This window comes from Anguilla rostrata, chromosome 2 (assembly GCF_018555375.3).
Source record: "Anguilla rostrata isolate EN2019 chromosome 2, ASM1855537v3, whole genome shotgun sequence".
Lineage (NCBI taxonomy): Eukaryota > Metazoa > Chordata > Actinopteri > Anguilliformes > Anguillidae > Anguilla > Anguilla rostrata.
Genome location: NC_057934.1, coordinates 23,669,484 through 23,694,181, shown reverse-complemented (window position 1 = coordinate 23,694,181; position 24,698 = coordinate 23,669,484). Strand labels below are relative to the sequence as shown.

The 24,698-nt window shown below is 41.0% G+C and overlaps 1 protein-coding gene across 5 annotated transcripts in view; it reads left to right on the top strand.

The window, feature by feature from the left end:
* LOC135247636 (tetraspanin-14-like) overlaps positions 1 to 19,608 on the top strand; it is a 34,772-nt gene extending 15,164 nt beyond the window's left edge. For 3 of the 5 annotated variants that reach the window (XM_064321346.1, XM_064321342.1, XM_064321343.1), the window contains 8 exons: positions 4,610 to 4,660; positions 6,755 to 6,901; positions 12,954 to 13,124; positions 17,076 to 17,201; positions 17,336 to 17,383; positions 17,537 to 17,650; positions 18,474 to 18,575; positions 18,813 to 19,608. In XM_064321346.1, the coding sequence (XP_064177416.1) occupies positions 6,758 to 6,901; positions 12,954 to 13,124; positions 17,076 to 17,201; positions 17,336 to 17,383; positions 17,537 to 17,650; positions 18,474 to 18,539 (669 nt within the window). In that variant the 5' untranslated portion in view covers positions 4,610 to 4,660; positions 6,755 to 6,757 and the 3' untranslated portion in view covers positions 18,540 to 18,575; positions 18,813 to 19,608. Of the gene's footprint in view, positions 1 to 3,475; positions 4,042 to 4,609; positions 4,661 to 6,754; positions 6,902 to 12,953; positions 13,125 to 17,075; positions 17,202 to 17,335; positions 17,385 to 17,536; positions 17,651 to 18,473; positions 18,576 to 18,812 lie in introns of those variants that run through there. The other 2 variants (XM_064321345.1, XM_064321344.1) reach the window with 2 other exon arrangements.
* The last annotated feature ends 5,090 nt before the right edge of the window (positions 19,609 to 24,698 follow it).

The window sequence follows — 24,698 nt, the reverse complement described above, 5'->3', positions numbered from 1 at the left end:
CTATTTCAAAGTGTCGGCACCGAAGCGTTGTGGACAATGACGGGGGTACAAGACCTATAACATCTTTCTGAAAAACGGCTTGAAAGTAGCCGCAGCCATCTAGACAATAGTATGAGACTAAATTTTTTTGACAGGTTTAGCACTGCTGAACAGCTAGATGAAGGCTACAGGATTGGCATTAGAAGGCACAACGAAGAGATGACAAAATAGACACATCCTGTCCAGAATAATAGATTGTGTTAAATTTTGTGGAGCCTTTGAGTTGGCTTTGCGTGGCCACGATGAGAGTGAGAGCTCCGATAATCCCGGGATATTCCGTGGGTTGGTGAATTTTGTTGCCTCCTTTAAACTTCGGCATTCACATTCACATTTTGTCCAGCAGATGGCAGCAGAAGGCTCTATAAATTACATTGGAGTTAGCTAATATTTTCCTACTTTTTTATGACTTCATAGAATGTAACAGTGGCAGTAAAAATGACTTTAGTAGTTCCATATTTAGAAATTGAGCTGTTGCCTGTTGGTAACTTTAGGTGACGTAGGTGAAATGGGCATTTTGTCATCTCTACATATATTTTGCCCTCCTTAATAATATAAAATAATGTTAAAGTAGTGCTACTGGCCAGTGTTTAGGCAACATTAGTGTGTTGTTTTTAGATTTATTTATTTATTTATTTATTTATTTTATTTTATTTTATTCGCTGAGCTATGAAGTGCTGCTTCAGTTTGTTTGTCCCCCCCAAAAATGTTTATCACCAGCCGCCACTGAATGGTGGCGCTGCGAAACTCTGTATTCAGCATAGTTGTTGTGTATCGTCTACTAATGAAACTAAAACAGTAAACTAAACAACTAAAAAGTGTTTCTGTTTTTGACTGGACCGCAACAGCGGGGCCAGCCCTACAAACGCGAATGTCTGTGAGTGACTGACTGACTGAGTGATGAAATTACACCATTGGTCGGCCGATTTATGAAGTTACACCATTGGTTGGCCAGATCACGTGTGTTAGGTCCAGTCATATACTAGGTTTTAACCTGGTCTTGTTAACTCATACTTTGGTTGCAGTAGCACTGAATGTCTGCAGTAGCACTGAATGTCACAAGTTCTTTCCGCACTTACGTGCTCTTTTATTTCAGCTGATCTGGCTTTTTGGTAGATACACACCAGCACGGTTTTCTTTCTGTTGTCCTTTTTTTTGTATAACGAACATACGTTTCTGCATCAAACTGATGCAGGTTCTTTCTCCGCTGGCAGCTTCTTCCTTGAAGACTCCCGGTCTCCGCTTTTAAAACCCCAGGCTTATGCTGACCTATAAAACGCTATACCAAAAGCAAAATTAGACAAGTTATACATAGTTAGAAAGCTTATACTCTCACCTACTGAATAAATTAATTGTCAATCAAGCCAGACTGTACTAAAAAGGGCGACAATGCCGTAAACAACACCTGTGATATTACGCACAGCTATTTTGGAAGGTACCCAGGCATCACAAATGCACGTATATTTCACAAACGGATTGTAATGTCCAAGACAATATACGCGTAAAACCAATGGTAAGGTTGTATATTTATTCAATATTTAGTCCCAGATATTGACTGTAGAATGACATGGTATCATTTTAAAAAACTTTTTCTCGTTTATTTCGTTATTCAGTGAGCAGCATTTTCACTGCTGTATTGGCATATCTTAGGGCTATTGTCGGGTTTATCTTGTTGCTTTGACGAAATATGTTTTTTGAGCGGTGAAATAATATTTTTGTGAATGACGAGATAGACAATATTCTCCATTATGTCATGGGTGGGGGGTGTAGTTGCTGATGAGACTGCAGGGAGGGGGTGCGTGTTAAATGAACAACCAGAGCGACAATGGTGGCAGTGGCGGTTCTATAATGCGGGCGCTGGGCGCCGCCCCCCTAAATGCGAAATAATTATAAAATAAAAATTGTTTACTCGTACAATGCGCCTGGTAGTCTGTCAGCGCCTGTCAGCATTCATGAAAAATTGGTTCCAAATTCAAATTGTATTTGGTTAATTTCTGTGTGATTATAGCCTACTTCCTGGGTGAAGGGCGCCAGCCAAATGAGTGTGTATGTAAGTCCTTCAACTTTTGGCAAGCAGGTGACCTGAGGCTGCTCTCTAAATGGTTGCTTCAGATTTTCCACGGGGCCCGAGACACTACTTTTATTGGCAGCGAATTAGTATTGTTTTTTTTTTTTTGATGTAATGTGATTGGACAATTCTCAACGCTATCTTCCATGTTCACGCCCACCATTAATATAACTACGGATGCGCGACTGTCACTACTGCTCCTTAGCTAGCTGACCAGTACTTTCAGGAGATGGCAACTTCAAGCAGAACCAGGGAAATCAAAGAAAATTTGGTTATTTCCTTACAAAAACGCCCTTTCACAAGGCGTTCACTGGAAGAAAAAAAGAGGATAAAGGAGCTTGGACCGGACCGACCCATTTTACAAATTCAGCAGCAGGCAAGTGATCGAGGACGAGCATACACCCGGAACGGGCTCTTGTTATGACAAACGGAGTTGGCTAGCTGGATGTGGTGTAAGTAATGCCTTTTATTGCTTTCCCTGTTTGCTATTTCAAAGTGTCGGCACCGAAGCGTTGTGGACAACGACGGGGGTACAAGACCTATAACATCTTTCTGAAAACGGCTTGAAAGTAGCCGCAGCCATCTAGACAATAGTATGAGACTAAATTTTTTGACAGGTTTAGCACTGCTGAACAGCTAGATGAAGGCTACAGGATTGGCATTAGAAGGCACAACGAAGAGATGACAAAATAGACACATCCTGTCCAGAATAATAGATTGTGTTAAATTTTGTGGAGCCTTTGAGTTGGCTTTGCGTGGCCACGATGAGAGTGAGAGCTCCGATAATCCCGGGATATTCCGTGGGTTGGTGAATTTTGTTGCCTCCTTTAAACTTCGGCATTCACATTCACATTTTGTCCAGCAGATGGCAGCAGAAGGCTCTATAAATTACATTGGAGTTAGCTAATATTTTCCTACTTTTTTATGACTTCATAGAATGTAACAGTGGCAGTAAAAATGACTTTAGTAGTTCCATATTTAGAAATTGAGCTGTTGCCTGTTGGTAACTTTAGGTGACGTAGGTGAAATGGGCATTTTGTCATCTCTACATATATTTTGCCCTCCTTAATAATATAAAATAATGTTAAAGTAGTGCTACTGGCCAGTGTTTAGGCAACATTAGTGTGTTGTTTTTAGATTTATTTATTTATTTATTTATTTATTTTATTTTATTTTATTCGCTGAGCTATGAAGTGCTGCTTCAGTTTGTTTGTCCCCCCCAAAAATGTTTATCACCAGCCGCCACTGAATGGTGGCGCTGCGAAACTCTGTATTCAGCATAGTTGTTGTGTATCGTCTACTAATGAAACTAAAACAGTAAACTAAACAACTAAAAAGTGTTTCTGTTTTTGACTGGACCGCAACAGCGGGGCCAGCCCTACAAACGCGAATGTCTGTGAGTGACTGACTGACTGAGTGATGAAATTACACCATTGGTCGGCCGATTTATGAAGTTACACCATTGGTTGGCCAGATCACGTGTGTTAGGTCCAGTCATATACTAGGTTTTAACCTGGTCTTGTTAACTCATACTTTGGTTGCAGTAGCACTGAATGTCTGCAGTAGCACTGAATGTCACAAGTTCTTTCCGCACTTACGTGCTCTTTTATTTCAGCTGATCTGGCTTTTTGGTAGATACACACCAGCACGGTTTTCTTTCTGTTGTCCTTTTTTTTGTATAACGAACATACGTTTCTGCATCAAACTGATGCAGGTTCTTTCTCCGCTGGCAGCTTCTTCCTTGAAGACTCCCGGTCTCCGCTTTTAAAACCCCAGGCTCACTGTTGAACAATCAGAGGCAATCAGCGCAGTCGAACAATTAGCAATTATCGGCGCCGATTACCTCCACCTAACAGCTGTGACGTTGGATCCGAGAGCCGCTCCTGTCACTCTCTCTCTGCAGCTGACGCCAAACCACGCCCACCCTACCACAATCTGTATGTAGCACAAACTGTTAAAAACTATTGAAAGCTTAAAGCTTCTGAAGAGGAAAGACTTTTATAAATTGAGCACCTAACTAAATTTGGCTGAGCATGTTCAATTCCCACCCTTATTTGAAGTGCTCAGCTGTCTACAAATGCAGCTGCACCAACACACAAGCCCCACTGCCGATTTCCAAGAATGTAGACAACTGACAACTGAAATGTTTGGTGTTGCGACTGCTTCTTTTCACACTGCAGACTACAGTTAAGCTTGCATGCAATGGAGTCAGAGGAAGACCTTTCGTGCACAGCTTTTAAAAGTCTACGGGCACCTAATTGACCAGTAGGGGTCACTAGATAGCGATGAAACACAAACCCCTAAGCAACTGAACCCTCCATTACCCTGGGTGAGACAACCACCAATTGTGCGTAGCCCTTTTGGAGCTACCAGCCACAGTTGGCAGTAGCATGGTCCGGATTTGACTTGTTACCAGGACAACTGTCGATACCAGGATACATGCTCCCTCACACAGATATGCACACCTAATCTTAAACATGCTTTTACTGTTTGTGTTTCCAACAGTTGGCAGGAGCTGGATTTATTGCCATTGGATTTTGGGCCTGGAGTGAAAAGGTGAGTTTAGAACCCTTTCTACTTTGGTAATTTTTTGTCTTTGGGTAATTATTTTTAATAAGTGTCTGCTTTGGTTATTGTAGCTGAAAAGTCATCTGTCCCATCAGTGCACTGAAGTCTTTCCGCTTAGTGCAGTGCATAGTCTCTTTCATCGGTGCAGTGCAATCTCTACCCTCAGTACAATGTGCAGTCTCTCCCCTCAGTGTAGTGTGTGGGCTGTTAATGTTCGTTGACAGGTTTTGGTTAAAATAAATGACTGAAATAATTTTATCTCATTGTTCTCAGAGGTCTGGCATATGCTGTTCATTTCCTGACAAGCATGGGTATATCTAATCAGTTCTGTTGTAGCATATTGTCTCCTCAATCCTGTTGTTTCTTGCCAGTGTTTGTTTTCTTGTTATTGTTTTAAAAGGCCATGAAGACCACGGTCTTGAAGTGTATTTTAATTATTTCCTTTACCAGATGTGCTGTAGCAAAGTTTGTGAACTCATACATGTGGTGTTGTTGGATTGTAAGTGCATCATACCATCATCTCCACCTGGATGAATATGGCACCACTCTTCCATGATGAAGTAAAGCAACTCACACTTAGTTGATGGAATTGGAAAAACACTGTCTTGGGCATCATTCCAGAATATCCCGTAAATTCTCAGTGTGGTTCATATTAGGGTCAACCAGGAATACAATACATAATTTCCTAGGAATCCCCCCCCCCCCCCCCCCCCCAAAGAAATCCACCAATGTTTTTCTGAGTGTTGTAATGGTGGAATGTATAGGAAACTCAGACATGATATTTTATAAATTGAAAGCAGCTAGGCTGCTGATAAGCCTAAAATAGAACATGAGCTGAATGATGCAGAATTTTTGCTGTTGTAATGAGCTGCAGGTAAACAAAGTGGTGGGACTTGGCTACTGTTGCATACTTCAATAGTATGCTCTGCACTACGAACTAAAAATTAGGTGGGATGAACAATCTAAGTCATAGAAAATTAAAGGGGAATCCCCTCATATCAAATCTCTTTGTACATGCTAAATAGAGAAATTTATGAAAAATGCACTCATTACGCATAAAGTGAGTGTCCACTTATTTTAATAACAATCTGTGCACAAATGGAGAATTCCCTTTTTTGTCTTTTCCTATGCTTTAAAATTACTGACCAAAGTGATCATCGAATGCAGCCAACTCCACAGTTCTTTTGAGGAGAGGCAGTTTTTATACCCATTTTTCTTCCTTTTTTTGTCTGTCTGTCCTCTGGGTCATTGTCCTTCCCTTGGTTGTTGACTATATCCAAGTTATTATAACAGGAAATGCCTAAATTTTCTACTAGATATCCACATCCTTTTTTGGGAGCTGTCCCAGTAAACCATGTGGACCAAAACCAACATGAGACAGAAAACACATTTGTTTCTACATACAGGAAACAGAAAATACAGTTTTTTGGCATGTTCCTGGATCCTGACCTTTAAGCCTAGCTCAGATCTATTGACTGAGTAGGTCTTGACATTTCAGAATATGAATGTAACACTCCTCAAACCGTTGTGAGACTGCCTGTGTTCTACAGATAGAGAATTTATCATTTTGAGAGACTGTGCAGGGAAAAAATGCTTTAATTGTCAGTGTTCAGATAGAAGCCATGATACCACGATTCCTCTTCAGTGATGCAGATTTGCACACCCTGTGACTAAACCCAGAACCCTTTGCAATGTTGCTGCGTGTATTCTGATTCGGATGTGCATCATGGCTGCTGCCAGGTTTATAATGCGTAGTGAACAATCAAATGTATGACAGAATTTCAGCAGTGTCGGGCTTTAATAGTTTTGTTGGGGGAGGGGGGGTGGTTGCTTGCTTGCGTGCGTGCATTTTCCTGGCATAGTTTGTGTACACTCATATCCTCAGAAGGCAAAGATATGTCATATTAGTTCATCCCGGTAGATTGACCTTTACAAGAAATATCTGTAATCCAAATGTATATACTTAATATAATCTAGTCACTACATTTTAATACTGTGAGTAGATGTAATATTCCATTCCTCTCCTAGCTGTTACTCTTAATGTCCATCAGGTGATTTAAAATAATCTTGTTGCTCCACCAGGGGATGCTGTCGGACCTAACCCAGGTGACACGGTCGCAAGGTTTTGACCCTGTGTGGTTGGTTCTGATAGTAGGAGGGGTCTCCTTCATCCTGGGATTTGCAGGCTGTGTGGGAGCACTGCGGGAGAACATCTGCCTGCTCAAGTTTGTGAGTAAAACCCTACAATTACACCCTCTGTCATTCTTAACCCCACCAAGCTATCACCTGCAGGGTGTCAGGAGGGGTTCTCTCTCCTCTGAAAGGAAAAAGACACTGACTTCTCGTTCATTTTGGTTGTAACTGAAGGGTCTGATTCCATGGTTTAAAAAGTCTCACTCCCACTCCATGCCCCACTGCTCTCTCGCTCTTTCTCTTGCTCTCATTCTCACTCAAATGTAATAATAGCCTTTATATACACTATGTATATATATATACAGTGAGCACCATAATTCATTGGACAGTGACACATTTTTTGTTATTTTGGTTCTGTACTCTAGCACTTTGAGTTTGAAAAGATACAATGACAATGAGGTTGAAGTGCAGACGGTCAGCTTTAATTTGAGGGTATTTTCATACATATCGGATGAACCGTTTAGAAATTATACAACCTTTTGTACATAGTCCCCCCCCATTTTTGGGCCTCAAAAAATATTGGACAGTTTAACATAATGTAGAATAAAGTAATAATTTTTAATATTTGGTCGCATATCCTTTGCATGCAATGACTGCTTGAAGTCTGCAACGCATAGAAATCACCGGACGCTGGGTATCTTCCCTGGTGATGCTCTGCCAGGCCTGTACTGCAGCCATCCTGCTTGTTTTGGGGACTTTTTGCCTTCAGTCTCCTCTTCAGCATGTAAAATGCATGTTCAATTGGATTCAGATCCGGTGATTGACTCGGCCAGTCAAGGATTTTTCACTTTTTGGCCGTCAAAAACCCCTTCATGTTGCTCTAGCAGTATGTTTCGGGTTATTGTCTTGTTGCATGATGAAGTGCTGCCCAATGAGTTTGGAGGCATTTGGTTTTATCTGAGCAGATAAAATATTTCTGTAGACTTCAGAATTAATTGTTCTACTTCTGTCTGCAGTCACATCATCAATGAAGACAAGTGAGCCCGTTCCACTGGCAGCCATACAGGCCCAAGCCATAACACCCCCTCCACCATGTTTCACGGATGAGGTGGTATGCTTTGGATCATGGGCATTTCCTTTTTTTCTCCACACTTTCCTCTTTCCATCACTCTGTTACATGTTAATCTTTGTCTCATCTGTCCACAAGACTTTGTTCCAGAACTCTTGGGGCTCTTTTAGGTGCTTTTTAGCGAACTGTAATCTCGCCTATCTGTTCTTCAGGCTTATCAGTGGTTTGCATCTTGTAGTGTACCCTCTGTAGTCCTGCTGGTATAGTCTTCTACGTATGGTAGACTTTGACACATCTACACCTGCATCCAGGAGAGTGTTTTTGATCTGTTGGGCTGTTGTCAGGGGGGTTTTCTTCACCATAGAGAGTATTCTCCGGTCAGCCACTACAGTGGTCTCCCTTGGTCTACCGGGTCTTTTGATATAATTGAGTTCACCAGTTGTTTTTTTCTTGTTAATTATGAACCAAAGTGTTAACTTGGGCATGCCCAGGGTTTTTGCAATGTTCCTGATTGATTGATTTTCATTTCTGAGCCTTATGACGGCCAGCTTAATTTGCATTGACACTGCTGTCTTCCTCATGTTGTCACACCCCAACAACAATCTCCAGAGGAAATTGAAAAGTCTAGAATCAAGACTAGACAACAGCTCTCTTCTGCATTCACTAACGACACAAATGAATACACCTGCCTAACGAAACACATCTGTGAAGCCAATTCAACAAATACTTGTAGTACCTTAAAATGGGGGGACCATGTACAAAAGGTGCTGTCATTTCTTAAACGGTTCATCCGATATGGATGAAAATGCCCTCAAATTAAAGCTGAGTCTGCACTTCAACCTCATTGTCATTGTATCCTTTCAAACTCAAAGTGCTAGAGTACAGAACCAAAATAACAAAAAATGTGTCACTGTCCAATGAATTATGGTGCTCACTGTGTGTATATATATATATAATATATATATACATACAGTATATAGTGTGTGTGTGCGTGTATACATTATGTATATTATGTGAACATTTTCAAGGTGTAACAGAAAATAGTAGTTGTGCAGAAACAACTATCTCACTATTTACATTATGCTAACAGTAATGGTAATAAAATTATAGTAGTACTAAGAAGAGTAAGAATTTTCTTATCCCCATCCACTGTCACCTCACAGGAAATATCACAATAGCTCATGCCCCCACACACATGGAGTGAGAATTAGTGGTCGTCCGATATGGGTTCTTCAATGGCTGATGCCGATATTTAGAGAGCAGGGTGGCCGATGGCCGATATATAATGCCGATATCATGTTGTTGTTTTTTTTGTGCATCTGATAAAATACAACAATTTAATAATAATAACAAATGAGACACAAAATTGCTGAAATGAACATTTATTTAACACTAATGTTATTGTCTGCATTGTCTCTGTTTGCTTAAGTAGATTGTAATGTGCATGGAATAATGGAATTAATAATCTAATATGCATGGTTATCTTAGCCAGTAACATGTTGTTTTAGATGGAATTTAAATTAATTAATGAAATAGAAAAATACATTGGGTTATGCTGTAGATTTCAGAACGTGACTGGTATTTAAGGGAGTGCGGGGTACAGTATACGCGACGTCATTCAGCTGCATTATTCTATACATTATAACATAATATATATTTAACGCTAGCCAGTAACAGTTTTAGATTAGATTTGCTGTCATTTCAGATGGGAGAAACGTGTTAACATTTATAAAAGATGATGGTGACTGAGGAAATTTAGGCAAACATTTATAGCAGGGTGCATGAGACTTATAGTACAGGGCTCGAAACTAACTTTTTCACCAACTTCCCAAAACTGTCCCGAAGCATATTTTTGTATGTTTGTTTATGTTTGTTGACAGACTCAGTTACAAGCCAAATAGCCAATCTAAGCGATCAAACACATAAAAAATAATAACTTTGTTCACTCACATTGCACAGCCTGCTCATATCATCTACCAAGTGACTAGAGGTGACAACAATGTGATAGCAGTGGATTCGCAGGACAGAATCTCCACTCTATAGCCGCATTTCCACTACTACTTTTCAAGGAACTAAAAGGTTCCTTCAGCCCATTGTTGTCTGCGTTTCCACCGCGATCTAAAGTCCCGCGAAGATTAGGCAAATTAGCCCACTGACGTATGAAAAAGCGACGTTGTCGTCGGTCCATCTGTCCTATGATTTCTTCTGTAACCCCATACTCCCACCAAAGTAGCTTACATTATTTTTTAATAACCGGGACAGCGCGGAGGGGTTTATTCCACTTATATACAACGGGTTACCAACAATGACTATATATGGTTACTTCTCTATATTGATTTTTATTATTAAATTTAAATTAGCAGTGGTACAGCCACCGTTTGCTTTCCTTCAAAGTTACTGCTAGCCGAGCAGCGAAGTGTGCCCTCCAGATGCAAACCATGCACCATAAATTAGTCCATAGTCTTCCTGGTCTTTTTGTGTAATTTAAGAATGGCAGAGTAAAATTACGGCAGTCTGAAAAAGCAAAAGGGACGATTACTAGAATTAACCTGTTATTTTACCCTGACAAAAAGTGCGGAAGGTGATTTCCAGTTTACTTTTACTGTATCACCAATGTAAATTACGCAGAACTACCGCATACCTCACATAACTGTATCAAACGTTTTGAGTCAATTACAACGGGCTAACAAAGAAAATCCGGAAGAAAATATTCAGCAACCGAATTAAACCGTTTGAATGTTTTGGTACGTAATAATATGGTATAAAACGAATACTAAAGCAAGAAAAGAACAGAAGAGCACACGTTATAATTCCAAGACGTTGGCAGGCTATAACCAAAAGTAGGCTTGCGGCTGCAGATTTTTAAAAATGGCGGTTGAAATAAAACACTGCAAGTAGTCGACCAATCAGAAATTTTCAGCGCTTGCGCCCCACCCCAAAGGTTCCGGTACTTTTGGAAAGTACTATCCCCCGAGCAGGGACTTTTTGGGGGGTAAAATAAAGACCCCGGAACTTAATTTAGACCCTAGTTCCTGCGGTCGAAACGCACTGAGTTCCTCAAAAGGTTCCTAGTTCCGGGGTAAAGTTCCTGCGGTGGAAACGCGGCTTATCTCTCATTAAACACTGTGCCAAGTTAGCTTGGTGTATTGAAGCACAGACAAATACACACACACACACGCAGAGAAACACGCACACAAGTGTAGAAACGTTATGTTAGCTAGAAGCCCATAACGTTTGTTCCCCAAAATGTTTGTTGGCAAGTTGACACACATAATACAAGCAGAGGGAGAGAGAGACGCACACAAGTGCAGAAACGTTATGTTAGCTAGAAGCCCATAACGTTTGTTCCCCAAAATGTTGTTGGCAAGCTTATAACGTTAACGCTAGCTTTCAGACTCCTGTTAACGTAAACCCACTTATTGAATCGAGGCTATCTCTAGCCCATTAGCAAATGCAACCGACTGTAACTAACGTTGGGTATCTTATAACTATCAAATCAATCGCTTACGATAGCAGATTGTTGACTTGAGAGGAGAGGTTCATCGATCTTGTCTTCATCCTCTGCCTCAGCTTACAGCAGGTGCTGCTGGCTTTGCCCACTTGAAAATAGTTCTGCTAGCTGGCTATTAATGTTACTCTACTGCCGGCAAACTTTGCACTGGCATGATCATGTATATGAGCGAGCGCCATTGATGAAGAAAATAATGTTTATGTAACATGCTTAACAACGGCAGACCACAGGCTCAACACTAAAAGGCTTCACAGTTCACTTGTTTACCGTCCTACAACCATCCCAAATGACAAATCTGATAAATGTTTTACGACCCCTCGTCGGGAGTAGGAGTGGGGGCTGGGGACGACACACAATAGTTTTTCGAGCCCTGTAAGCTAGTTTAGCTCGCTGAAGGCTTGCTAACGTTACGTTACAATTCCCAACTAAAGTTATTTGCATTTTCTCACTAAAAGACCGGAATCAATTTAATTATACAGACAGTAAACATTGTATTAAGAGTGGCCAATTAAATATATTGAGCTTTGAAAGCTAGGAATTTAAGTCTTACCGTTTTCTCAGGTGCATCCAGCATTGGCACGTTTCCCACTGTTCCAAAGCACCCACTGACGTCTGCCCGTAGAATGGCGAAATTGACACAAGGGGAAGTGCTACCATCGTTCCACAGCAGCCACACTGACAAGGCTGCCTATGTGTCTGCAGAAATTTTTTTGTTTATCAGCCTCGTGAGCGCAGGCATTGGCCGATGCCGATTATCTCAAAATGCCACTAGTGAGAATGAGAGTACCTCTTAAAGTAGGCAGTATACTCCAAACAACGTCCAAACGTTTTTTAAAAGAGCCTCTGGTGAACATGTTGCCAAACACCATTGTCATTATATTCAATACAAACTCCATGTTCTTCATTTTATATCACTCTACGCCTCTGAGGGGCACGCAAAGTTGTCACACAGATTTTCCAAGTTGCTTTGCACAGCTCAGGAAAATTCACACCCAATTTCATGAAATTTTAGCATATTTCATTGTCTTTAACATCTCTTTCCTCCTGGAAAGAGGAATAAGGCACAATTTAATCAGATAGGACACCACTTCACAAAATCTCTAGTATCCCATCTAGACACGACCTACTGTGGGACAGGACAGTGATGAGATGAATAGGAAAATTAAGTTGAACTCTGCCCCCCCAGCCAGTCAGCTGTGATGCAACTAACCATGTGATATTTGGATGGACAAACTGCAGACGGGGAGGTTTGCAAACTTATTGTATACAGTTTGCACTGGGGGCTTGCACACACACCGGCATTCAAACTCAAACTGCAGTGTCTTTTTCTTTGTCTCTTTTTCGAAACAGGTCATTTCAAATGAAGTTCGGTTTCATTTTAAATATACTGGTACCTTAAAGGGATATGCAATTAATTTCACTGAGCTCTTCTGAAACTTGTATCTGATTTGCACAGTGAGAGATTGCCTGTAGTATTTGGGCTCAGAGTCAGGATTCTGCTAATGATGATGAGAAATAATAAACATATTGTTAGATCAGTGCATTAAATACAATTCTCTTTCTTCCAGTTTTCAGGTCTCATTTGTTTCATCCTTTTCCTGGAACTCCTGGCGGCCGTTCTGGCCTTCGTCTTTAAGGACTCCCTGAAGGAATGGAATTATGACTTCTTCCTAGCCAACATCAAAGCCTACAGGGATGACATTGATCTGCAGAATGTCATTGACTCTTTGCAGAGACTGGTGAGAAGGGGAGGGGTCTCAGGTTGCACCCACAGTGACCACACAGAACACCTCCACAAAGCCCCACACAGTGACCACACAGAATATCTTCACATAGCCCTACACACGTTGACCACACAGAACATGCCCACGCAGCCCCACAGTGTAGTATATTTCAGTGTTTTTCTAACTCTGTCCTGTGGTAGGCCTAACCCTGAGTATGCTTGTTTTTCCTACCACAATTGCAACCCCAGCATTTTAACAAGCTGCTAACATGCTTTCCATGTTTAGAGGGATTATTTACCTAAGTCACATTATGTGAGAAATAGCAATAGATGCCATGGGGAATGTTCACATTGTGCTTACAACAATTTCATAAATGAGGTAACAAAAAATTTAAATTGATCAGATTGAAGACTGCATTGAATTAGTTGCTGAAGACATGGTTCTTTTCTTTCATAATTTTTCCTTACACAATGCAGATTTGGCTTGTTATCATTTGCTCTGACTTTGAAATCTTTATCTATCATTATCTACCGAATGGTTACTCTTAGTGGCCATGTGTCCATACTTTGTCCGTCCATTGATTCTCCGCAGTCTTTAGTTTGATCGGTTTTTAATAATTACATACCTCTCTTTGTGTAATTGTTTGCTTGCAGTATAGCACAATGTGAATATGACTTTTATTCTTCATGGCATACATAGCTATTTCTGACATAATGTGGTTTAAAAGGGTGGATAATCCCTCTAAACATAAAAGTGTAATTAATAAAAATGAACGACTAGTTAAAGTTCTGGTATTGTTTTGGTTTTGGTTGCAACAAAAACCAGCATAGACAACCAACGAACCCCAGGACTGAGTTTGAGAACCACTCGTATAATTGATACATAGAAATTGGCTATCGAGATGAAATGGTAAATGGACTGCATGAATTCGAACAAGGAACAGTTATTACAACCACAAAATGATGCAGCATATTGTTAAAACAACTTTGATTTCTTCAATGATTAATGTGGAATATAATCTAAGAGGAAATCAGTGTAAAATGCAACAAAATATACATACAGCTTATCTCATTAACTAGTATTAGTTATACAGTATGTCTCCATTTTGATTGACCAGTCAGTGGTGAGATCCATTTAATTTTGTAGTCAATGGATTTATCGCATGTACCTAAGTGTTTCAAAGTGTTTTAGTATCACAAACTGAATCTTTCAACACATATTTCCATCCCAGATGCCTGGGGCCTCATTTAAATATTTAAAATAGTCTTATGATGAAATTATAACTTTTATCGTGGCTTATGCAGAAAACCATGTCTAATTAGTTAATTCGGTGCAAGCAACCTTTTCCAGTCTCAGCTTATTTTTATAAATCAAGCGTAAGCAAAACTTGGGAAATTATCATAAGATTATGCTTGTTTAAATCCAAGAACATTTTCATAAATGAGCCCCTGTAGTACTTTTAGGTCAAAGCCAGAATGAATATCTATAAAACGTACAGTCCCCTCCAAAAGTATTGGAACAGCAAGGTCAATTCCTTTGTTTTTGCTATACACTGAAGACAATTGAGTTTGAGGTCAAAAGATGTACATGAGATGACAGATCCGAATTTCAGCTTTTATTTCCTGGTATTTTTATCTAGATTTGTTAAACAACTTAGAACATATCACCTTTTGTATCAGACAACCCAATGTTGAGGTGAGCAAAAGTATTGGAACATGTGACTGACAGGTGTTTCTTGTTGCCCAGATGTGTCCTGTTAGATTGATTGGTTAAACAATAAATAGTTCTGAATGTCTACTCTTGGTTTTAGCCTTGGGTTTTGCCTGTGAAAACTGCATTTGTGTTATAAAAAATAAACTAACATGAAGACCAGAGAGCTGTCTTTGGGAGAAAAGGAAGCTTAGAAAAGAGGGGAAATCGATCAGAGCCATTGCACAAGCATTGGGGATAGCTTGTACGACAACCTGGAATGTCCTGAAAAAGAAAGAAACCGCTGGCGTACTGAGCAACAGATATCGAACAGGTCGACCAAGGAAAACAACAGCAGTTGATGACAGAAACATTGTGAAAGCTGTGAAGAAAAACCTCAAAACATCAGCCAGTGACATCACAAACAATCTCCACAGGACAGGGGTGAAGGTATCTCAATCAACTGTTCGAAGAAGACTTAGAGAGCAGCAATATAGAAGCTATACCACAAGATGCAAACCACTCATCAGTAGTAAGAATCGGAAGACGAGATTACAGTTTGCAAGGAAGTACAGAGATGAGCCACAAAAGTTCTGGAACAAAGTTTTATGGACTGATGAGACCAAGATTAACCTCTACCAAAGTGATGGAAAGGCCAAAGTGTGGAGAAAGAAGGGATCTGCTCATGATCCAAAACATATAAGCTCATCTATGAAGCACGGTGGAGGAAGTGTCATGGCTTGGGCTTGCATGGCTGCTTCTGGAGTGGGCTCACTAATCTTTATTGATGATGTAACTCATGATGGTAAATGGTAAATGGACTGCATTTATATAGAGCTTTTATCCAAAGCGCTTTACAATTGATGCCTCTCATTCGCAGTTGGGGGTTAGGGGTTAGGTGTCTTGCTCAAGGACACTTCGACATACCCAGGGTGGGGTTTGAACCGGCAACCCTCCGACTGCCAGACAATCGGTCTTACCTCCTGAGCTATGTCGCACCTATGGTGCAGCAGGATGAATTCAGAAGTCTACAAAAACATTCTGTCTGCCAACTTACGGAGAAATGCGTCCAAACTAATTGGGAGGAACTTCATCATGCAGCAAGACAATGACCGAAAACACACTGCCAACACAACAAAGGATTTCATTAGGGAGAAAAAGTGTAAGGTTTCGGACTGGCCAAGTCAATCACCAGACCTTAACCCAATTGAGCATGCATTTCACCTCCTGAAGAGGAGATTGAAGGGAACAACCCCCCGAAACAAACAACAACTGAAAGAGGCAGCAGTAAAAGCCTGGAAAAGCATCACAAAAGAAGAATGCAACAGTTTGGTGATGTCAATGGGTCGCAGGCTTGATGCAGTTATTGCAAGCAAGAGATATGCTACCAAATATTAAGTGTTATTTGCTTTCATTTACTTAAATGCTCTCTGTTCCAATACTTTTGCTCACCTAAAAATCGGTTGGTCTGATACCAAAGGTGCTATGTTCTAAGTAGTTTAACACATCTAGGTGTAAATACCAGGAATAAAAGCTGAAATTCTGAACTCTTGTCTCATGTTCATATTTTTATCTCAACCCCAAATGTATTCAGTGTATTGCAAAAACAAAGGAATTGGTCTTGCTGTTCCAATACTTTTGGAGGGGACTGTATGTCTCAACAAAGGAAATTAGTGTCTTGTAATTGGGCTGTTGGGGGTGCACCTCCACAGGTGACATTATTTCACAGTATACCCAGCTGGAATGTAAAGGCTGTATTCAAGGCTGTGCCCAGCCCTGTTCCTGGAGATACTACAATCTTGTAGGTTTTCACTTCAATCCTAATTCGGCACACCTGATTCTACTAATTAGAAGCTGAACAAGATCTCTAGCTGTTGAATGAGGTGTGAATTGTTAGGGTTCGAGAGCTGGGCAGCCCTGTAATTCCATGTAATGTTTTCCGTATAAACAGAGTGCCACAGCAGTGCGAGTTTGAGGCATGCTGGGAGAATGTAAAATTAGAGCTTAATGCTTAAGAGGACCTGTGAAGGACAAAGGATGCTCACAGTGGGGACACGCTCATGATCCACTGTTACCTGCTTTGTACACTGAGAAGCAGGTGGGCCATCTAGGACAGGGGTGGGTTTGGAGGCCCGTAGAGGCCAAACAAAAACCTGCATACACATCAGCACTGCAGGAATGCAACTGCCCACCCTTGTCGCAGCACGTGCTGCCAGACCTCCGGAGCACCCCCTGCAGGTTTGTGACTGCACTCATTGTTTGGAATGTCCCCCACAGAATTTCTGCTGTGGCGCCAGAGACCCGAACGACTGGGACCTGAACGTTTATTTCAACTGCACCAAGAGCAACCCCAGCAGGGAGCGATGTGGAGTTCCCTTCTCCTGCTGCCTCCCTGACCCCGCGGTGAGCCTCTGCCCCCTGTACGCATGCGTGTGCCTGCCCGCGTATTGTAATGTGCATTATGCCAGTTGTTGAATTTTGTGTAGTGTGCGCTGTCTCAAATTCTGAACGTCTTTCTCCTCCTCCCTCTCTTTCAGGACAATGTGGTGAACACGCAGTGTGGCTACGATGTCAGAGAAACAAAGGTAACATCCGTCACCCAAGTATCGCATTGGACCCTGTCTCTTGACCTGGTCTTCCGTATCTGATCCAACACCAGTCACTCATGCTCATTTCACACCTGTGTCATGCCTGTCTACACTAAGGGCTCCTGCTTACACCTGTTCCACCTGTTTCAGGGTGACTGGAGCACCTCCATCTACACCAAGGGCTGCATTTCAGCTCTGGAGGAGTGGCTGCCACGGAACTTCTACATCGTGGCTGGAGTCTTTATCGGCATATCCCTGCTTCAGGTGTGGAGCCCCGCCCCTTCCAAGTTTCACCACAGAGGAGCGTATTGTTATATGACCCCATTAGTGGGGTCATATAAAATGTGAAATTTATTTTTAGATCATCATCCAATACCTTCTTTGCCTGAAGAAGTCTACGGACGAAACGCATCCTTTGCTTTACATTTTTCTGTCTAGTATTTCATACCCCAGCTCTCTTAGAGTTTGTATGCTCTGTTTTGAAAATAGTTTTCCAAAGACATAAGGTTGGCTCTTTTCCTTTCTAGAGCACCATTTATTAAGCTTCTGCCAAAAATGGTTCACGGAAAATGATAAAAAGCATATAATCATCAAGATGTAAAAATGAAAAAACAATTTAAAAAAAGAACAAATTCAATAAAATAATTTAGGAAAAGATGTAGTATAGGTTTGAGGCATGAAATAAAAGTGCAGTGTAGTTCAGTGTAGCAGATCAGATAATATGATGTCAGAAAAATTATCGTAGTTAATTAACGGCATTCAATATTAAAGCGGGGAATACAGGGAATACATTATGAGGATGGAGTCACTGTTACAAATCTTTCATGATGACGCAACCCCTCTGATCCCAGGGTTAATGCTAATGCTCATAATAATAATTGCCCTCTGATGCCTGATTACAGGTTAATGTGAACAGTGATGCTAATGTTATCGTGAATGTAAACATTAATTGTAATGTTCATGTTGATGCACATTTAGATGCTAGTTCTTACGTTAATGGTAACGCTAATGGTAATGATGATGTAAGTTCTAATACTAAAGTCAATGCCCATCAGCACTGATGCTTGTATTGCTGTGTCTCTGCTAGATGGTGGGAATTTTCCTGGCACGGGCTCTGATGACCGACATCATGCAAAGCAGGTTCTACGACTGAAGAGGCAGGTTGTGGCTTGCTCCAGAGCATAACATGGTGAGTGAGTGGGTGAAGCTCAATTCATAAATGGGGCTCATAAAAAGGTCTTCTGACTACCTTTCTCGCCTTTGGGGGTGGGGGTGGTCGGTTGTCATAAGAAGCACAGTCCTATCCACTCAAATGCCCAAACGCACTGTGCCTTGCTGTTGCTAATACCGTATAATATCTTTGATGTGTCTTCCCTGCTGCATCAGTGCTGTTTGGCTTTATTTGTATTTCTTTTTCCTCCTGCAGGAAGTGCCTTAATCCATCTCCCATCTCGTGCATCATGTGTTGGCCAAACATGTACGGCAGTACCATGCCCTCCACCATCTTACACTGGAGAAGAGCACTGGTACCCAGCATGCACTTTTGCCAGGAGTGTGGATGAGACTTCATGCATACAGCTTTATTTTCATTATTTCACAAAGAGCCTTTTATAAAGGGAGTTTTTGTACTGGATTTGCACAAATGTGTAATTCTCTTTTATAAAGTGTGTTAATAAAATATATTTGCTTTTTATTCTGTAAGATGTCTCGATAATGTACGTAAACTTTAACATACATTTTCTATAGAATTTTCAGTGGAAGATTTTATATCATTGGTAAACATGGTTCAGTATTTAAGCCCACTAACTGGGGCAGTGATGTCTGTCTAGTTGGAAAGAGTACCAGCATGCACTGAAGCACACCTGACTCCTGCTCATTGGGCGTGACTGAAAATGTGAAAATATGTCTGTTCTGAACTGCAGCAGCTCATATTACTCATTAGAATTTTTCTGAGTTTATTAGCTTTGAGAAACTTTGTGTGCTTTACTGCCCCCTGGTGTTTACATGAGTAAACTGCAGAAATTGGTTTTATTATTAAAAAGCATAATCAACCATTTGTCTTAACTATGAACTTTTGAAAACAAAGATTTGTACCGGTCTGAAAGTGCATCAATGTTCAATTAATATTGAAATCTTAACCCAGAGATTGGTACCAGATTGATTGTATCTAGATTTGTACAAGATTGAAAGTGCATTAATCAGTGATTAAATGCAGAAAATGACTTTGGGGTGTGGTGGTGTCAAGGAGAGAGTTACCCAGAAATTTCTCTAGCCATTTAATGTAATTTCATAAATGCTTAAATTTTCCTACTTTTGAACACTATGATTGGTTAAGTTCTGTGCTTTAAAAGACCTTTCACATAACTGTCAAAAAAAGTAATCTGTACCCTTTTCAAAGTTAAGCAATTACCTGCTTTCGTTTTTCCTCTGAGAAATTGTAAATGCCCGTTATTTACACATTGATGTACAACACCATTTACATATTTTTCCAAAGTGGACCATCAGAAATATTGCTGCTGGGGAGTTTCATTTGCATGTCTAATGGTGCAAGCTGGAAAGACTATTTACATGGCTCTAAAGTAGCTGTATAAAGTGACTCATGCGTAACTGGCTGGACTTAGTTCAAGTTCTTTTATTTGAAATTAGATGTGAAACACAGGCTGCATCTCACCTGTAGACTGCACGCACCTACCATCTGTTGGAAGAATAGCTTATTTTCACCACTTGATTCACACTTTCTTAGTGAGCTAAAAGGGAAATCTACGTAATCAAGTATTATTGACACGTAAAGCGTACCTATACAGGAGACCAATACAGGAGATACTGTATGTTCAGAACGGAGCGTTTTCTTTTCCAGTGGGTGGTAAATTTATGGATCCACCAATATCCTAATTCCCTCACCAACACCTTCAGTTGGTTGCTTGGGTGGATATATTAACCATAACATACTTGAAATTAGCAATTACCTCATTTTTTTTTACTGCATCATTCAGGACCATGATCAACAATTAAAGGATTTTTACTGCAGACCTCGGTCAAATGCGTATTTGTTTTGGATTCAAATACTTTTATGTGCTCTACTGATATTGCCTGGTGTAAATGAGCCTGCCAATATGACCAGAAGGCGGGGTTTTCACTTTTTGAGAGTATTTAATTGGTTCCAATACACCAGACAAGATCAGTAAAGCATAGAAAAGTATTTGAATCCAAAACAAATATGAATTTAACCCAGGTCTGTTTTACTGTATACTGATCCTGGGGCCTCATTTATAAAACGGACTTACGATCAGTTTTGATCTTAAGTATGACTTGCGCAGAAAACCATGTATAAGTAGTTATTTATAAAACCTTACTTTGAGTTGGAAATGATCTCTACGCAAAGTCTAGACTTGATGCAAGTGATTTTCCTGCTGGTTATGTAGGGGTATTACAGTTTGGGACGCATATGCGTCTAAACTTTGCATTAGCTTTATGAACAATTTCATAGGAATTATCAATTAAAGGTGTGAGGAATTAATTGTTTGTCAACCCACTATTTAGTCCACCGAATAATATATGTTGCCTGTCTTCAATCTCCTCTACCATCACCATGATCTCGTCTTCCAAAAAGTTTGCTTTTCTCTTTTGATCCATGGTTATTTCTGACTAAACCCTCATTTGTGCTAGCATTATGTAAGGGGAAATCGCTGATTGTAAGGCACGTTCAGGTGCCGTCAAGTTCATTTGAGATTTATAGATCACAGGTGCCTAAGTTACAAGTGGGCTTCTTAGAACCTGCGTAAGCAAGGTTTTTTATGCTCAGTATATTTTATGAATCGAACGTAAGTACACTGTCGGAAATGATCTTAAGAAGTTCAAGTATAAATCGAAGAACATTTTTATGAATGAGCCCCCTGGGCAATAGTTCACTTTCTGTACATTTTTATGTTTACTTTTGACCCAGACAGGTTCCTGACAACCTCCATGCTTTATAATGGGAGGTACAGGGGCAATCGTAAATGGACTGCATTTATATAGCGCTTTAATCCAAAGCGCTTTACAATTGATGCCTCTCATTCGCCAGAGCAGTTATGGATTAGGTGTCTTGCTCAAGGACACTTCGACACGCCCAGGGCGGGGTTTGAACCAGCAACCCTCCGACTGCCAGACAATCGGTCTTACCTCCTGAGCTATGTCGCCCGTAGGTTTATTTAAAGAAAAAAAAACTTCAAGCAACACAAAATCAGCATGCAGAGTGAAATTATGCCTCCAGAGGTTGTGCCAGTGTATGTTTTCTGATTATTGTTCAAAAATCTTATTTTAGCCTGATCTTATTTTTGGGACAGAAGTAATTGATATGGCTGGACATGACCCGCAGGTATATACTCTTGCATTACAATTAATATCAACAAACTAATTGATGATCTATGGGCCCCCACAGGCACAGTTAATTGTGAGCCTCAAACAATTTTCCAAACACATGGAGAGGAAGGAAAGTAGATTGTGTGTATATATTTGAGTGGCTGAGTGCACACATGGGTTTGATATATTCTGCACAGTTAATCTATACAACCACACAGAACAATAGATTGACATTTGACTGGTGTAAAGATGTCATCCAGAATTTGACCAATTCATCTTTGACTGAAACCATTCAAATAACCACGTTAATTTCTCAATAAGCATGTAATCAATCCCTCTGCAAAAATAGCTTACTTAGAAGTACATGCTTGTGCTGCTGTTGCAGAGAAAAAATACAAAGGATCTGATCAAGCCAGCTGACAGCGTGTATGCAGTTACAGACAAATCAACTGGTGGCACAGGCAGTTATGTTCTGTACATTTTTTGTTTGTTGAGAAACTTGTGGGAGTCTTTAAAAAGTTTAAAGCATGGTCAAAGTAGAAAGTTTTGGTGCACAGTACTTCTAAGGAATAATGGAGCAAAATTCAGACCAATAAAACTCCCACCTGAGTAATGAAAACAAGATGGGGCAGCTGTTATTCTGCTGTGCTGTACCATTGTCATTACCTCAGTTTCTATTGGAGATTAATTTCACTTAACTTAAGCTGCTACAGTTTAAAACCTTGGTACTAGCTTACAGGGCATTGAATGGAACAAATCCACCATACCTCCAATCAATCTTTAACACCCTGCACTCCGGATAAGACATTCCTTTCTACAACCTTTAAGTGACTGGCTAGCCCCTCCATGCATATTCTCCCAGTCAAGATGCCTGTCTGTACTGGACAGTCCATATTATTTATATATATATATATATATATATATATATATATATATATATATATATATACACAAGTTAAGCCCAAAATTATTCATACCCATGCCAAATTTTGAGTTATAGTGAATTTTTATTTGACGAATAGGTTTCTTCTGGCTGGAAATGACATAAGGTGACAAAAGACGGTAAGACATTGTGTTAGAGATATTAATGTTACTTATTTTTATGTTTTTTTTTACAGTTTTACAAAAGACGCCATGTCCAAAATTATTCATACCCCTTGAAATTGTCGCAAATTTGAGGAAATGCAAGCTTCTATACCATTCCAAATGGTCCTGGTAATTTCTGCCAAGTTCTAGAGCATTCTAATCAACTATAAATTGAGAACAGCTGATGCAGTTGTTCTCTAGTCAGTTTCCAGTCAATTGCAAGTCATGGCTAAAACCAAAGAGCTTAGTGAGGACCTCCGGTTGCACATTGTGGCTGCTCACAAGAAGGGGAAAGGCTACTGTGGCAAACAAGCCTGCCACAGGCCACCGAAGTGGCTTTCCAAGGGGCCCTCCAGCACAGAGACACAGGGAGATGACGTTTAAACAGTCCATGTTTATTCACGAGGTTGGCAAGATGGTACAGCCAAAGTGCAGTTGTTAACAGTCATGACAGAGGCTCTCCTTTGTGTGGGTGGGGATGGCAGATTTAACCTGTGCGAACAGGTGCAGCCACCCTTGTTCCCGGGTTCAATTAGCCTGGCCAATTATCTAATTATCTTAACCAATTATCTAATTAGCCAGGTCTAATTAGCTTGACCCAGGGCAGGTGTGGCTGCTTAAACCAACCATCCCCACACCACAGCTACAAAGCCATATCCAAGTGTTTTCAAGTGCCAGTGGCCACAGTGCAAAGCATCATCAAAAAGTACAAGGAGTTCCACACTGTGAAAAATCTCAAAGGGTGTGGTAGGAAGCCAAAAGTGACCCCTGCGCTGGCAAGAATGGTAGTGCAAGAGGCCAAGAAGAATCCAAGGATCACCACCAAGGTCATCCTGAAGAATCTGGGCTGCGTTTCCCAGAGTCTCCTTAGCACTACATGCGTCGTAAGGTATACCTTAAGGTCTTCCTTTAGTCGTCGAGCTGTTTCCCAGTTGCCTATACATTGTGTGACAAAAACAAATTAACCTTAGACCTTTGTTTCAATAAGAACAAAATAATTTACCCATATGTAGCCTATATCCTTTTTCCTGGACTTCCAAGAAGTCCCAGACTATGGCTTATATGTCCCGATTGATGCTCTTTATTTTATCTTTTGTAGCCTACATGCTGAAGAAACCCACACTAGATCCTTCAGTCATTCAGAACTACCGCCCGGTATCTCTCCTCCCTTTCCTATCCAAAACACTTGAACGTGCTGCATCTAACCAGCTCTCTGCTTTCTTCTCTGAGAACAACCTGCTTGATCCCCACCAGTCTGGCTTCAGGCCTGGCCACTCGACTGAGACTGCACTCCTCTCGGTCAGTGAGTCACTCCATGCCGCACGAGCAGCCTCCCTCTCCTCTGTCCTGATTCTTCTAGACCTCTCCGCTGCATTTGACACTGTGGACCACTCTACCCTCCTGTCCTCCCTGGCAGCAACAGGGATCTGCGGCACAGTCCTTGACTGGATTGAGTCTTACCTCTCTGACCGTTCCTTCCTGGTTGCCTGGGCGGGTAAGTTATCACCACCTCGTCCCCTCGCCACCGGAGTTCCCCAGGGCTCAGTCCTCGGTCCCCTTCTCTTCTCCTTATACACCAGATCCCTTGGCCCTGTAATCTCTGCCCATAGCTTGTCCTGTCACTCCTATGCCGACGACACGCAACTCTTTCTCTCCTTCTCCCCATCGGACACACAGGTCCCTGCCCGCATCTCCGCTTGCCTGAGGGACATCCAGAGCTGGATGGACAATCACCACCTGAAGCTTAACCCGGGAAAGACGGAGCTAATCTTTATTCCTGCTCTATCCTCTCCCCTCCTCGACTTTTCCATTTCCCTAGGGGACACCTTAGTGACATCATCACCCTGTGCCAAGAATCTCGGAGTGGCGATGGACAACAGGTTGT